At 37.4% G+C, this 17,562-nt stretch overlaps 1 protein-coding gene across 1 annotated transcript in view; it reads right to left on the reverse strand.

Annotated features, from left to right (window-relative positions):
• LOC143247246 (dipeptidyl peptidase 4-like) overlaps window positions 1-17,562 on the reverse strand; it is a 67,204-nt gene that overhangs the window by 3,778 nt on the left and 45,864 nt on the right. Inside the window, 8 exon segments of the mRNA XM_076494964.1 lie at window positions 178-256; window positions 258-336; window positions 7,477-7,671; window positions 8,466-8,541; window positions 9,029-9,127; window positions 10,858-11,087; window positions 13,258-13,337; window positions 14,962-15,108. Of these exon segments, the coding sequence (XP_076351079.1) occupies window positions 178-256; window positions 258-336; window positions 7,477-7,671; window positions 8,466-8,541; window positions 9,029-9,127; window positions 10,858-11,087; window positions 13,258-13,337; window positions 14,962-15,108 (985 nt within the window).

Genomic DNA, 17,562 nt, shown 5'->3' on the forward strand with positions numbered 1-17,562 from the left:
AGGGAATGTGTCTTCAGTAACCTTGATCAAGATTAAACAGAATATGTCTTATTGTGGTAAACTGTAGTTTACAAAATGCTTAAACTAAAACAGAAACAGGGAACTAGAATTAACTTATTGAAACTGTTCCTAATTCTACAGTAAAACAGAAGAGACCCAACAGGTTATAAACCTTACCATAATATCGCCAACTGGAAATGGGAGCGACAGACATCCCACACTTGAAGACATCGGTGTCTGTAGCTAAGGCCATAAAAAGTTGCGTACCCTCCGTACGACCAGCCCCAGATGGCTATCTTTTCAGGATTAATGAAAGGTAAGTCGTTCTTTAGACATCTGGTGGGAAGCAAAAGCAAAACACCAGTAACAAATAAGTTCAGGAAGACGTTTCAAACTTATACTACTTTATTATTTATTATACAATTTTTACATTTATTATAGTATTTTATTGTTTATCAACACCAGTTGTGTCCTTCTTCAACTGGTTTAAGCAACGACCAGAATTTTTAACCTTAAATACACATAAAATGGATTGTTTGTTTGTTTTTTAATTTTGTGCTACGCTAAATTAGGGAAGGCTAACTGCGCTAGCCATCCCTAATTTAGTAATGTAAGACTAGAGGGAAGGCAGCTAATCATCACCACCCACTGCCAACTCTTTGGCTAATCTTTTCTAAGCAAATAGTGGGAGCGACTGTAATATTATAATGTCCCCACGGCTGAAAGGGTAAGCGTGTTTGGTGTCACAGAGATTCGAATCCTCGACTGTCGGATTACAAGTCGAGTGCCTTAATCACCTGGCCATGCCGGGCCATGAGCCAGGATAGAGACCACAGTAACTCAAGCACAACAGTCCAGGCCACTAGCCAAAGAGAGAGAAGGAATCTTGCAGAACCCACCGCCATAAGGACTGTTAGAGCTGAAGAAACATAGTATATCTTTTCATCCGCACTTGGTTCATGACGTCTCAAACATTGGACCCTTTTAGAACAAATTGCCTGATAAGTTAAGTTATCAGAAAATCCACAACACTAACTTATCCAGTTGTTTTCCAAACGAACTGATATTTCTACAGAAAAATTGTGTTAAATATGTGTTAAATTATATAGCAGTGTGTTAGAAAAGCGTTAATTACGGCTAGTTATTCGCTTCCGTTTTGATAACTAAACACGATAACATGTTTGATAACTACAAACAGGAAACTGCAGTGTGTCATACTGCTAACACGACTGTGAATTGACAGATAATGAAATTACTGTGATAACAAATAACATAGCACTATAAACTACAGTAACCTTTGAAGAAAAATCTACAAACCTTATTTGAAAGATTATTTTTCTCTCAATTTTTGTCGTTGTTCTTCCCAGGGTAATGAATAATTTTTTTTTATAAAACTTAAATTTCCCACAGTACCACACAAGGGCTATCTGCGTTTTACGTCACCAATTTAGTGGAAAGGCAGCTAGTCAACGCCACTCATTATCTTGGACTATCCTTTTACCAACGAAAAGTGCAACTGAACATCATACTATAACGCCCCCTACGGCTAAAAATGCGAGCAATTTCCGTGACCAGATTCGAACCCACGCTAAGCTTTTCACAAGAGAAATGTTTAGTACAATACAGTAGATATTTACGGCCGCAAGGCTTTTTTCTCAACAGAAGAGAAGTAAAATAGTACATTGATTGAGGGGAATTAATCCCCTCGCTACAAGTTCAATCAGTATAACCATCAGAGCTCCCATACTATAACTCGTAACATTATGCACCTACTTATAATTAAGTTTATTTTCAATTGTCCCTTGAGCCGAGTCTAACTAATAATCCCGCCACAGAAGTTGTAAATCACTCACTACCGTGCAGCTTACTTACTTTCGGGCCCGGCACGGCCAAGCGTGTTAAGGCGTGCGACTCGTAATCTGAGGGTCGCGCGTTCGCATCCCCGTCGCGCTAAACATGCTCGCCCCTTTCAGTCGTGGGGGCGTTATAATGTGACGGTCAATCCTACTATTCGTTGGTAAAAGAGTAGCCCAAGAGTTGGCGGTGGGTGGTGATGACTACCTGCCTTCCCTCTAGTCTTACACTACTAAATTAGGGACGGCTAGCACAGATACCCCTCGAGTAGCTTTGTGCGAAATTCAAAACACTTATTGTATAAAATTACGTCACGCACGAGCTGCTCGAGAGTATATCTCGTGAAGAATTACTAATATTGTTCTTCATTATCTAAACCAATAAATTTCTAATTTTTATGTTTCAATTACTTTTGTAACAACATATAACAAATACACGTGAAAACCAGAAGGCATAGTACTCAGTTTTACAAACCACAAAAGACCATATTAATCATATTTTTTGTGCTGTTGGTTCCTCTCTCTCTTATAACTCGATTAAAAAAGAATTGACAGATTTTTTCCTCATACTCAACTGTTATTGTGTTATTTCAAAAAGCCATCTCTTTAATAACATAATCAGAGTAAGTTATTTTCACCCACAGAAATCATTAAAAAATGTCCAAAACAAATTAAAGTAAAACCACTGTTAAAAGTAATCTTCACTCCTTGTGGCAGCTATTTACAAGACCTTTCCACCGCATCAGCTACTGTCCTGGATGATCATATGCTTCACTTATTCATTTTCTGGACTGAGACGTCTGTACTTGTAGGCGTGTCTCTGGTTGCAAATATTTACACGTGTGGCTACAAGACTGGTCACCTGACATTTATTTTGCATAAACATTTGAACAAAAGAGCCACTGATGTTATTTACTAACAATAACTGTGTTTTGTCAGCATTTAATTGTTTAGAGCGTGACACTTACTAATCCAAAACTGTAGAATTTGTCCAGAATCGGAGCGAGATGTTCACTACACTACACGTTTGTGGCAGGGGTTTAGTTTGGAGAGAGACAAGCCAGGGGACTTCTCTCTCACTCTGAAGCAGGGGTTTAGTTTGGAGAGAAATAAGCCAGGGGACTTCTCTCTCACTCTGAAGCAGGGGCTTAGTTTGGAGAGAGACAAGTCAGGGGACTTCTCTCTCACTCTGAAGCAGGGGTTTAATTTGGAGAGAGACAAGCCAGGGGACTTCTCTCACACTCTGAAGCAGGGATTTAGTTTGGAGAGAGACAAGCCAGGGACTCTCTCTCACCTGAAGCAGGGGTTTAATTTGGAGAGAGACAAGCCAGGGGGCTTCTCTCTCACTCTGAAGCAGGGGTTTAATTTGGAGAGAGACAAGCCAGGGGACTTCTCTCACACTCTGAAGCAGGGATTTAGTTTGGAGAGAGACAAGCCAGGGGACTTCTCTCTCACTCTGAAGCAGGGGTTTAATTTGGAGAGAGACAAGCCAGGGGACTTCTCTTTTACTCTGAAGTAGGGGTTTAGTTTGGAGAGAGACAAGCCAGGGGACTTTCTCACTCTAAAGCAGGGGTTGAGTTTGGAGAGAGACAAGCCAGGGAACTTTCTCACTCTAAAGCAGGGGTTGAGTTTGGAGAGAGACAAGCCAGAGTACTTCTCTCTCGCTCTGAAGCAGGGGTTTAGTTTGGAGAGAAAAAAGCCATGGTACTTCTCTCTCGCTCTGAAGCAGGGGTTTAGTTTGGAGAGACAAAAGCCAGGGGACTTCTCTCTCACTTTGAAGCAGGGGTTTAGTTTGGAGAGAAAAAAGCCAGGGGACTTCTCTCTCACTTTGAAGCAGGGGTATAGTTTGGAGAGAGACAAGCCAGGAGACTTCTCTCTCACTCTGAAGCAGGGGTTTAATTTGGAGACAGACAAGCCAGGAGACTTCTCTCTCACTCTGAAGCAGGGGTTTAGTTTGGAGAGAGACAAGCCAGGGTACTTCTCTCTCGCTATGAAGCAGGGGTTTAGTTTGGAGAGAAAAAAGTCAGGGGACTTCTCTCTTACTTTGAAGAAGGGGTTTAGTTTGGAGAGACACAAGCCAGAGGACTTCTCTCTCACTCTGAAGCAGAGGCTTAGTTTGGAGAGAGACAAGCCAGGGGACTTCTCTCTCATTCTAAAGCAAGGGTTTAGTTTAGAAAGAGACAAGCCAGGGGACTCCTCTCACACTGTGAAGCAGGGGTTTAGTTTAGAGAGAGACAAGCCAGGGGACTTCTCTCTCACTTTGAAGCAGGGGTTTAGTTTGGAGAGAGACAAGCCAGGGGACTTCTCTCTCACTCTGAAGCAGGGGTTTAGTTTGGAGAGACAAGCCAGCGTACTTCTCTCTCTATAAAGCAGGGGTTTAGTTTAGAGAGAAAAAACCAGGGGACTTCTCTCTCACTCTGAAGCGAGGGTTTAGTTTGGAAAGAGACAAGCCAGGGGACTTCTCTCTCACTCTGAATCAGGGGTTTAGTTTGGAGAGAGACAAGTCAGAGGACTTCTCTCTCACTCTGAAGCAGGGGTTTAGTTTGGAGAGAGACAAGCCAGTGGACTTTCTCACTCTAAAGCAGGGGTCGAGTTTGGAGAGAGACAAGCCAGGGGACTTCTCTCTCACTCTAAAGCAGGGGTTTAGTTTGGAGAGAGACAAGCCACGGTACTTCTCTCTCGCTCGCTCTGAAGCAGGGGTTTAGTTTGGAGAGAAAAAAGCCAGGGGACTTCTCTCTCACTTTAAAGCAGGGGTTTAGTTTGGAGAGAAAAAAGCCAGGGGACATCTCTCACACTCTGAAGCAGGGGCTTAGTTTGGAGAGAGACAAGCCAGGGGACTTTCTCACTCTAAAGCAGGGGTTTAGTTTGGAGAGAAAAAAGCCAGGGGACTTCTCTCTCACTTTGAAGCAGGGGTTTAGTTTGGAGAGAAAAAAGCCAGGGGACTTCTCTCTCACTTTGAAGCAGGGGTTTAGTTTGGAGAGAGACAAGCCAGGAGACTTCTCTCTCACTCTGAAGCAGGGGTTTAATTTGGAGACAGACAAGCCAGGAGACTTCTCTCTTACTTTGAAGAAGGGGTTTAGTTTGGAGAGACACAAGCCAGAGGACTTCTCTCTCACTCTGAAGCAGAGGCTTAGTTTGGAGAGAGACAAGCCAGGAGACTTCTCTCTCATTCTAAAGCAAGGGTTTAGTTTAGAAAGAGACAAGCCAGGGGACTCCTCTCACACTGTGAAGCAGGGGTTTAGTTTGGAGAGAGACAAGCCAGGGTACTTCTCTCTCGCTATGAAGCAGGGGTTTAGTTTGGAGAGAAATAAGCCAGGGGACTTCTCTCTCACTCTGAAGCAGGGGTTTAGTTTGGAGAGAGACAAGCCAGCGTACTTCTCTCTCTATAAAGCAGGGGTTTAGTTTAGAGAGAAAAAACCAGGGGACTTCTCTCTCACTCTGAAGCAGGGGTTTAGTTTGGAAAGAGACAAGCCAGGGGACTTCTCTCTCACTCTGAATCAGGGGTTTAGTTTGGAGAGAGACAAGTCAGAGGACTTCTCTCTCACTCTGAAGCAGGGGTTTAGTTTGGAGAGAGACAAGCCAGTGGACTTTCTCACTCTAAAGCAGGGGTCGAGTTTGGAGAGAGACAAGCCAGGGGACTTCTCTCTCACTCTAAAGCAGGGGTTTAGTTTGGAGAGAGACAAGCCACGGTACTTCTCTCTCGCTCGCTCTGAAGCAGGGGTTTAGTTTGGAGAGAAAAAAGCCAGGGGACTTCTCTCTCACTTTAAAGCAGGGGTTTAGTTTGGAGAGAAAAGCCAGGGGACATCTCTCACACTCTGAAGCAGGGGTTTAGTTTGGAGAGAGACAAGCCAGGGGACTTTCTCACTCTAAAGCAGGGGTTTAGTTTGGAGAGAAAAAAGCCAGGGGACTTCTCTCTTACTTTGAAGAAGGGGTTTAGTTTGGAGAGACACAAGTCAGAGGACTTCTCTCTCACTCTGAAGCAGGGGTTTAGTTTGGAGAGAGACAAGCCAGGGGACTTTCTCACTCTAAAGCAGGGGTTTAGTTTGAGAGAGAAAAAAGCCAGGGACTCTCTCTTACTTTGAAGAAGGGGTTTAGTTTGGAGAGACACAAGCCAGGGGACTTCTCTCTCACTCTGAAGCAGAGGCTTAGTTTGGAGAGAGACAAGCCAGGGGACTTCTCTCTCACTCTGAAGCAGGGGTTTAGTTTAGAAAGAGACAAGCCAATGGACTCCTCTCACATTGTGAAGCAGGGGTTTAGTTTGAAGAGAAATAAGCCAGGGGAATTTTCTCTCACTCTGAAGCAGGGGTTTAGTTTAGAGAGAGATAAGCCAGGGGACTTCTCTCACATTGTGAAGCAGGGGTTTAGTTTGGAGAGAGATAAGCCAGGAGACTTCTCTCTCACTCTGAAGCGAGGGTTTAGTTTGGAAAAAGACAAGCCAGGGGACTTCTCTCACACTCTGAAGCAGGGGTTTAGTTTGGAGAGAAATAAGCCAGGGGACTTCTCTCTCACTCTGAAGCAGGGGTTTAGTTTGGAGAGAGACAAGCCAGGGTACTTCTCTCTCGCTATGAAGCAGGGGTTTAGTTTAGAGAGAAAAAAGCCAGGGGACTTGTCTCTCACTTTGAAGCAGGGGTTTAGTTTGGAGAGAGACAAGCCAGGGGACTTCTCTCTCACTCTGAAGCATAGGCTTAGTTTGGAGAGAGATAAGCCAGGGGACTTCTCTCTCACTCTGAAGCGAGGGTTTAGTTTGGAAAGAGACAAGCCAGGGGACTTCTTTCTCACTCTGAAGCAGGGGTTTAGTTTGGAGAGAGACAAGCCAGGGGACTTCTCTCTCACTCTGAAGCAGGGGTTTAGTTTGGAGAGAGACAAGCCAGGGGACTTCTCTCTCACTTTAAAGCAGGGGTTGAGTTTGGAGAGAAAAAAGCCAGGGGACTTCTCTCTCGCTCTGAAGCAGGGGTTTAGTTTGGAGAGAAAAAAGCCAGGGGACTTCTCTCTCACTTTGAAGCAGGGGTTTAGTTTGGAGAGAGACAAGCCAGGGGACTTTTCTCTCACTCTGAGATATTCAGGAACGTCCTTGTCCCTCTTCAATCCCGCTCGTGGAATTTTGAGTTGACCACTATGTGATGAGTTGGCCGCTATGCGGTGAAATCGTGACTGAAATTAAGTTTTAAAGGAAAGTTGGTTTTCCTAGTTGGGGTCAGGGATGTCGGAATCCCTTTTTGACCTGCTTGCGATTTAGGTTAGTTATTATTTTCATGCTTTGTGTAAGTTTTCATTTAACTGTTTCGGAAGATTTTGTTAGTTGTGTCTCACCTTGAGTTATTTGATCAGTTTTAACAAAGACTGAGCTGTCTGGTCGGTTAAGGGTAACAGAGTGCAGGCCAGCAAGGCCGATGACATGACGTTGGTTGTGATGACCGATGATTTGACCAACGAAAGTGGACCAAGAAGAAACACGGCAGAAGATGGTATACAAAACACTTTTTAAATACTAGTCTTGAAGTACAGAGACTTTTATATAAACAACAATACTCTATAACCCAGAAGTCTGCTCTATCGGAATCGATACTCTAACCAGGAATGTCTAGTAAGACTGAGACGATGCTAAAATGACGTATTTTCTCACCTGGAAACTGTGACCTGATCCTCTATCTCTACACTGCCCAGTTTTTTGTATATTTGATGAAGGATACGGTCACCACGATGTCCACTCCCTCTTCCATCGATCGTGGCGTAGATAAAGTTTTTTCGACTAGCCAGGTAAGTTCCCCAGTGGACCTCAAATTTCTCAGTAACGAGCTGTTGTCCTGGACCGGCGTATCTATAGAAAGGAAAAGTCCACAGTCGCAAAAGAGTTTCAACTTTCTTAACTTTTTAATATTTGTCTCTAAACAAAAACTCAAAACTTAGGTCAAGGTTTCGATTTAACAAATTGAAAATGTATATATATACATAGAAACACACACATTTTACTATTTCATAATGGGTAATGTCAGTAGTTTATAATTAGATATACTTACAAAACACTGTCATTAGATATACTTACACAAACACTATCATTAGACATACACAAATACTGTTATTACATATACTTACAAAACACTGTCATTAGATATACTCACATAAACACTATCATTGGGTACTAGGTAATGTCAGTAGATAATTAGATATACTTACATAAACACTATCATTAGACACACTTACACAAATACTGTTATTACATATACTTACAAAACACTGTCATTAGATATACTCACATAAACACCATCACTGGGTACTAGGTAATGTCAGTAGATAATTAGATATACTTACATAAACACTATCATTGGGTACTAGGTAATGTCAGTAGATAATTATATATACTTAACATAAACACTATCATTGGGTACTAGGTAATGTCAGTAATTTATAATTAACAATTATAATTAGATATACTTACATAAACACTATCATTGGGTACTAGGTAATGTCAGAAGATAATTATATATACTTAACATAAACACTATCATTGGGTACTAGGTAATGTCAGAAGATAATTAGATACATAAACACTATCATTGGGTACTGGGTAATGTCAGTAATTTATAATTAACAATTATAATTAGATATACTTACACAAACACTATCATTGGATATTGGGTAATTTCATCATCTCTTAAACTAGGAGGTAAGAGAAGTCGGACATTTGCATCTAAAAATAAAGCATAAAAGTTAGTCTCTTCTTAGTTTAATTTTTGGGAATGTGTTGCTGATGACTCGATAAAAACGTATAATAAACATTTATACTTGAAATTATAGAATCTGTCTCATTGGAACCTTGTTAGTAACAGTTTTATTGGCTTATGATGCTTGAGAAACCTAACGCCAGAGGGCGAAAAACTTGGAGTGATTGCATTGGCCCATGCGACCCCCTTAAAACATGAATATATCTAATTTTCCTTACAATTACAATAGAAAGATGTAACGAATATGTTAGCTTGTCAAAGAACATCGTAATAAAATTAGTTGAGTTTTTATCACTAAGTTTTCTCGCTTTTATACCTGTAATAATTTAAAATAATATGATCATAAATTAAACATTTTTTCATCTATTTACTGCGTAATGACATAGCATGCTCTTGTAAAGACAAAATGTCAATTTTTGTTCCTATAATGATATATCAAAATCGTCCACGTACTGAATCCGTCTTCTAACGGCACGTGAAATGTTCGGACTTGTGGTAGCGCCCTTTTCCGGTATAACTCCTGTAAAGCATCGTTGTTATCCAAAGTGGAAACTGTAAGTCACAACAATGAATGTGTTACTGTAGACGTAAATATCTGTTTGTACAAGTTATAGTGTTGCTATTCCTAATAGCTAAATGGTACATTTATAACTGGAACAAAACAGGAAGATAAAACACAAGTATGAATCACGATCGAGTTTATTTTGTCTCTGAACGTGTGTACGCACTTAAAGAGGGCTAAACCTGAACGACCCGTGAGATAAACGTCCAGTTTTGAGATCCTAAAGATTCAGGTTTAGTCCTCTCTAAGATTGGACTACTGACCACAGAGAAAGCCTCCAGTCAGCAACACCCGCCGCATTGAAATGGATAACTTTGCTGAATGCTACTCTTATATCACTTCCACAGCTGCGACTGCAGAGCAAATTTGAGATCACCGCAGGACGAACCTGTGATCTTGCGACCAACAGCCCGGAACGTCTGCTGATGAATATATGGAAACTAAGTGATCATACGGTACCCTTTTTTTTTAACATGGTGATTCCCAGTTTTTAATTAACTTTTGATTAAAGGAGGAACAAATTTGGAAAATATTACGTAGTTTTATAGGGTAAAAGGAAAATTATACCATGATGTAAAAAGAAAGTAGCTTCAAATAAGGACATCGTAGTTTGATGGTAGATAATAAAAGATTGTCATTTAATAATAAAAGGAAACTTTACACAGCCTATCGTCAAGTATAAGGAACTAGAAAAATACCTACAATAAGACACAGCTAAGTATGAGACAATGAGGTGATAATAATAATAAGTCGGGAATTTTCAGTTTTTTCTCAATTTGTTACCTTCTTTGAAAATTCACTTACTTTTCAAGGCTCATATCTCAAGTTTTGCCTAAGTTATTATAGATTATATTTACTAAATTTGTTGTTATTAAATGTAAAGCCACACAAAAGACTGTCTGTGTTCTGCTCACCATGGGTGTTAAAACCCATTTTCTAGTAGTATAAGTCCGCAGACAAACCGCTACTCCACTCTGTGTGAGTGTGTTTTCGTATAGTAAAGCAACATCGGGCTATGTTCTGAGGCCTAAATCCGTAGACTAACCGCTGTACTAGCGGGGGCACTATTCTACTGAGTTCAAGAAATTTGGACCTTTTGAAAGAACTAACCTCTTAACTGTTTGGCATTAAGATGTGAGTGTATGTATCAAACCTCTCTCATTAAACTTTAGAATAGAATTAATCGAACTACGTAGGTGTAATAGTTTGGGTGTTTTCTTATAGTAAAGCCACATAGGGTTATTTGCTGAGCCCACCTAAGGGAATCGAACCCCTGATTTTAGGGATGTAAATCCATAATCTTGCCTCTGTACTAGCGGCGAACTAACAATAGCGTGTGTAGGCCCTATGGTAGACCTTTACATTTTGGAATTAGTAAACCTGGTTCAAACCCATAGATATCACAAAATATTCCCAGAATATTAAGTTGTGGGCTCATTATAGGAGTGACAATTAGTTTCTTAGCACGGATGATGAGGCATAGAGTGCTGCTGACTGGTCACCTTCCCTCTGGTCAGTTGTTCAAAATTAGTAACGGCAACAAAATATTTGATAGCTCTGCCATAAATACAAGTACATTTACTATTCAAGGATGTAATTTAAATTATCGCAAATATTTTAATAACTCTAAACGTTTTTTTTTTTTCTGGATGTATTCTGAGACAAAATAACAGACATTCTCAATGAATCTTGTTATAAATTTTGGACTTAACAGCTTTACCTAGTCTATTCCCATCGACTGCTTTTAACTCTACTCTGGGCACCCCAGGCCCCAAACAATCCAAAATGTAAAATTTGGCATCAGGGCTAAAAGTGGCGCTGTTGAACAAGCAGTCCTGTCCAATGTCACATGTGAGACATTCTTGCGACAGACGATTTACCGAGGTTATATCTGTCACACTAAAAAGATGGCGCTCACCCGAACGATTCTTTAGTGTACTAATATAATATCTGAAAGAAAAAAAAATATATGACTTAACTCATTACTGCAAAATTTCCAATGAAGAAAGTTATTTTCTAAATCAGTAAAACGGTAAAAAATGTCACGATTAAAATTATCGCCTTATTGTGCTATAACGTAAGTACAATAATTATTGTAATTAATAGATGAATTATTGGTACACAACGTTTTCAGTGTTTAAGCTCCGTCCAGGGAAGTTATTGTTTAGCACACGACATTCACAATAATCATCTCAGACATATTTGCTCCCAACGTAATATTTTAGTTCCAAATCCCCACTTATGATCCAAGGTTTCGCATTCCTAAAGCTGCTTGTGACAATGATTAACTGTTAGAGACGAAATGTTATAACCAAATAAATGTAATTTAGATATCCTACGCTTTCAGATTACCGCTAGGGCTAACTCTCTATTTTTGTAATATGTCAAACTCTTAACTGCGTTCTATTTAAGACGCCTCAAGGCCCAAACGATTTAACCTTTAAACCACAGATGTGTTTGTATACTGTTGAAGTCCATACATTGACCTCAGATCCAAAGTTCTTCTGAAAATACTCGCCCTCTCTCGGATCTGACTTCACTTTGTATGTAGTATCAAGTTTTATGTGTTTGTTTATTTGTGTGGAATTTCGCGCAAAGCTACACGAGAGCTATCTGCGCTAGCCGTCCCTAATTTAGCAGTGTAAGACTAGAGTCTAGTCACTAGAGGGAAGGTAGCTAGTCATCACCACCCACTACTCTTTTACCATTGAATAGTGGAATTGTTTGTAACATTATAACGACCTCACGGCTGAAAGGGCGAGCATGTTTGGTGTGACGGTGATTCGAATCAAGTTTTATGTAAGTTATCAATATATGTTGATGTCAAACAGAACGACGAAGTATAAAAAAAATGAGCTCGTTGCTAGGTTTGAGAAATAAAGTTTCATTCTTCTCTAGAAATTATCGGTACCGAGTTCTGGCGAGTACCGGCTGAATGTCACAGCTGTGTGAATATTCACACCGAATTATCTTATAATTTTGTTAATTACAGCACCTGGTGTAAAGAGCCTGTACCGAGTTCTGGCCAGTACCACTATCTGTGATATTCGCACCTTTCAGTGTTATAAACCCACTGGTTTACCGATGAGTCATCGATATCAATTGCAAAGTTAATAATACTTTTACTTACTTTTTTGTTTGATTCGTATGTTATTGGGGATTCTATAACAAATAAACTTACAAAGAGAGTGGTTCATTAGTAGTTAAATAGAGAACCCTCAATGGCCGCGGTATTTGAATTTATTTTAGGTAGGATCAGATTTAACTTAATTTATGGGTGTTTTTTTCCTTCGTTTCTATCAGCAATATTTTGTGTACCAGAAATATAAAGTTAGGGACACACGTATAACCAATTAGATTTGATTACTCATCAGGATCTCTATCAGCCTACCTTCAAATTGAAATTATTTAGGCAGTAATAGATTAAATTAATTTATGAGACCATGAGTGTAGTAAGCCATCAGTCGAAAGGATTTGACCTTCTGAGTTTAGAACTGTAATGAGGTCTAAAACCGACCAAGAAATGACGGAGCAATGGGCTGTACGTATGTACTCAGGGCCGTTGTATGAGCCACTATGCCGCGGTTAAAAAATTGATTTAATTCGCTGGTTATAAGAGGTCTGTGAGAAAATATAACTTTCTTCATACAGGTTATAGCAGTACAATAAACTTATAAATATACACAACAACTACAATATGAACTAAAAACAAAGAAAGACTCCAAAAACAAGAAACTTTAGCTGTAGAAAGTTTTCTTAAATAATTAACAGCAGGTGCAACTAATGGATGTACGGGAAGTAGTCTAGTCAACTCATTTGTTACGATAGTAACATTTCGTGACTGGAAAGATTGCTTTATAATTAACAGCACATGCAAATAGCTAATAAACAAGAAGTCATCTAGAAAATTCACTTGCTACCAAAGCAAAACAAATTAGCAAATAAATAACAATCTCAAGAAACAACATTTACTTGGAAGAAATCCGTATATCTTAAGCTGTACGCTAGTATCATTTAGCGAACCATTTTACATTTATTAAAGTATAAGATGTTTTGCAGTATTTTTTTATTTGTTTGTTTAAATTATTTAGGATTTGGAGATAAGCAATGAAAGACATACAGTTTACGAACATCCTGGCGATGAGCTAAGATCTGAATGACATCATAAGTTCCTTGTGTGAGGAATTCCTTTATTTTGTCCTGAAACAATAAGTCCCATTTTATCTTTATGTGTCTGATTTGTTATACTTAAAGTGAAACATTTTAGTGACCTGTCAAAAGCTCTAAACGTTACAAAATAGTAGAAAACAACGCATACTACTCTAATTAAGTTAACCTGTGAAATGAATGGTTTTATATAAGACACAGTAATATAGTAATTATTACGGTATCTACACGAGGGCTATCTGCGCTAGCCGTCTCTAATTTAGTAGTGTAAGAAGTGTAAGAAAACTAGTCATCACCACCCACCGCCAACTCTTGGGCTACTCTTTTAACAATGAATAGTGGGATTGACTGTCACATTATAACGCTCCCACGGCTAAAAAGGCGAGCATGTTTGTGGCGACCGGGATTCAAACCCGCGACCCTCTGATTATGAGTCGAGTGCCTTAACCACCTAGTCATGTCGGGCCCAAACCACAAAAGTAAAAATGTGTGGCAAGCAAAGTTCAAACTGGACATAAGTTTATCCTGAGGTTCTATATCATTCTGAATATCTTTTAGTAGTCCTTTAAACACTATTCTGATATATATATATCACATAATCCAAATGATAGCTTTTGCTAACTTTATAATGATATGTTTTTATCAGTCTATATCGTATATAGATAACTTCTCTAATATCATCCTAGTTTCATCCCTGTTTCTAATTGTATGTTTATCTCTTACAGACATGTTGAACGTTAAACTCATAATATTCTACCCACGGGCTCCATCCATTACAGATATATTAACTCGTAATCTTCTATTCAGTACATCTACTGTTGATATTAAAACAGAGCTATATCTTTCCACCACTATGTCAAACAGAAAAGAAATTTCGTGTCTTTCCGTTGCAGTCCTTATTTCTATCACCTTTACTATGTTTCTCAAAATGTGATATATATATTTATCGATTTCTCCCATTATTTATCTGTTTTTGGCCTCTTATTACTTTCTTTTTAAATTTGTTTAGTTCCAATATCTTCAAAATTAGTTTTATGACTCGAAATAAGTGCATAAAAACTTATAGTGTTGAGTTAATATCTTATTTTTATTTATAAACCAAAATAAGTCGCTCTACATTATGTTTCACTATTATTTTAACTCGGGTCCCCAGCGAACATCTTTAAGAGATGAGTTGGTTGTCTGGTCCTGTATAGTACTGTTCTGTGGTTTACACACAAAGTCATCTCTAGTGGTGTACGTTTCGTTCAATGTTGTCTCGGTTCTCTTGGTTTTACTAAAGCTCATATTGAAAAAACAGTTTCTCTGAATTTACTAAAAAATTAATATCATATATATTAACCCTACATCACTTACATTCAGTCTCTGTACTCTAGAGTCCGAAATAATTCTGATATACAGTATTTGATGTTACATTACATTTGTTACAGCATTATGTGGTACTTTTGGTACCTGTATACATTAGTCAAAATCACTTGGTGACACATTATTTTCACATTGAATTCCTAACATTAATTCACTATAAGTGGTACTAAATATGTTCTGTAACACTGTTTTTCACGCTCTTCCTGACATAGATATAATCGTTTATTATAAGTAGTACTAACTACGTTCCTTGACAATGTATTTTCAATTTAAATATTCTACTACAACTTACTTGAACGCCTATCATGGCAACATGGCGGAATTTTCCAAAGTCGCCTTCATTGACAGGAAGTCGAATAAAGTAATACTTTTTGTTTGCAGTAATAACAGGTGGTTCATAGACTTCCACCCAACCAGTGGTGCTGGTCTCTTCTAAGTTCTGTAAATGAAAAGAACTGTCCTTTACAAAATAGAATAAAATAATAGTATTAAATGTTTGGCAACCATTCCAACCTACTTGGATTAAAAAATGGACAAGTTAACTTCACTCGCATTGTTCTACGTTACATTAACAATAACTTCAGTAACACTATTCTACGTTACACTAATAATCACTTCAGTAACACTCTTCTACGTTATATTAATAATAACTTCAGTAACACTGTTCTATTGCATTAATAATAACTTCAGTAACACAGTTCTACGTTACATTAATAATAACTTCGGTAACACTGTTCTACGTTACATTAATAATAAATTCACTAACACTGTTCTATTGCATTAATAATAACTTCAGTAACACTGTTCTACGTTACACTAATAATAACTTTAGTAACACTGTTCTACGTTACACTAATAATAACTTCAGTAACACTGTTCTACGTAACATTAATAATAACTTCAGTAACACTGTTCTACGTCACATTAATAATAACTTAAGTAACGTTGTTCTACGTTACACTAATAATAACTTCAGTAACACTATTTTACGTTACACTAATAATAACTTCAGTAACACTGTACTACGTTACATTAATAATAACTTCAGTAACACTGTTTTACGTTACAATAATAAATAACTTCAGTAACACTGTTCTACGTTACACTAATAATAACTTCGTAACACTGTTCTATTACATTAATAATAACTTCAGTAACACAGTTCTACGTTACATTAATAATAACTTCGGTAACACTGTTCTACGTTATATTAATAATAACTTCAGTAACACTGTTCTACGTTACATTAATAATAACTTAAGTAACGTTGTTCTACGTTACACTAATAATAACTTCAGTAACACTATTTTACGTTACACTAATAATAACTTCAGTAACACTGTTCTACGTTACACTAATAATAACTTCAGTAACTCTGTTCTACGTTACACTAATAATAACTTTAGTAACACTGTTCTACGTTACACTAATAATAACTTCAGTAACACTGTTCTACGTTACATTAATAATAACTTCAGTAACACTATTTTACGTTACACTAATAATAACTTCAGTAACACTGTTCTACGTTACATTAATAATAACTTCAGTAATACTGTTTTAAGTTACATAATAATTAATAACTTCAGTAACACTATTCTACGTTACACTAATAATAACTTCGTAACACTGTTCTATTACATTAATAATAGCTTCAATAACACAGTTCTACGTTACATTAATAATAACTTCAGTAACACTGTTCTATTGCATTAATAATAACTTCAGTAACACAGTTCTATTGCATTAATAATAACTTCAGTAACACTGTTCTACGTTACACTAATAATAACTTCGTAACACTGTTCTATTGCATTAATAAAAACTTCAGTAACACTGTTTTACGTTACATTAATAATGATTTCAGTAACGCTGTTCTACGTTATACTAATAATAACTTCAGTAACACTATTCTACGTTACACTAATAATAACTTCAGTAACACTGTTCTACGTTACATCAATAATAACTTTAGTAACACTATTTTACATTACATTAATAATAACTTCAGTAACACTGTTCTATTGTATTAATAATATCTTCAGTAACACTGTTCTACGCTACACTAATAATAACTTCAGTAACATTATTCTACGTTACATTAATAATAACTTCAGTAACACTGTTCTACGTTACATTAATAATAACTTCAGTAATACTGTTTTAAGTTACAATAATAAATAACTTCAGTAACACTGTTCTACGTTACACTAATAATAACTTCGTAACACTGTTCTATTACATTAATAATAGCTTCAATAACACAGTTCTACGTTACATTACTAATAACTTCAATAACACAGTTCTACGTTACATTAATAATAACTTCAGTAACACTGTTCTATTGCATTAATAACAACTTCAGTAACACTGTTCTATTGCATTAATAATAACTTCAGTAACACAGTTCTATTGCATTAATAATAACTTCAGTAAAACAGTTCTATTGCATTAATAATAACTTCAGTAACACAGTTCTATTGCATTAATAATAACTTCAATAACACAGTTCTATTGCATTAATAATAACTTCAGTAACACAGTTCTATTGCATTAATAATAACTTCAGTAACACTGTTCTACGTTACACTATTAATAATTTCGTAACACTGTTCTATTGCATTAATAAAAACTTCAGTAACACTGTTCTACGTTACATTAATAATGATTTCAGAAACGCTGTTCTACGTTACACTAATAATAACTTCAGTAACACTATTCTATGTTACACTAATAATAACTTAGTAACACTGTTCTACGTTACACTAATAATAACTTCAGTAACACTATTCTACGTTACACTAATAATACCTTCAGTAACACTGTTCTACGTTACACTAATAATAACTTCAGTAACACTGTTCTACCTTACATTAATAATAACTTCAGTAAC

The sequence above is a fragment of the Tachypleus tridentatus genome, chromosome 3 (assembly GCF_004210375.1).
Source record: "Tachypleus tridentatus isolate NWPU-2018 chromosome 3, ASM421037v1, whole genome shotgun sequence".
In the NCBI taxonomy this organism is placed as follows: domain Eukaryota; kingdom Metazoa; phylum Arthropoda; class Merostomata; order Xiphosura; family Limulidae; genus Tachypleus; species Tachypleus tridentatus.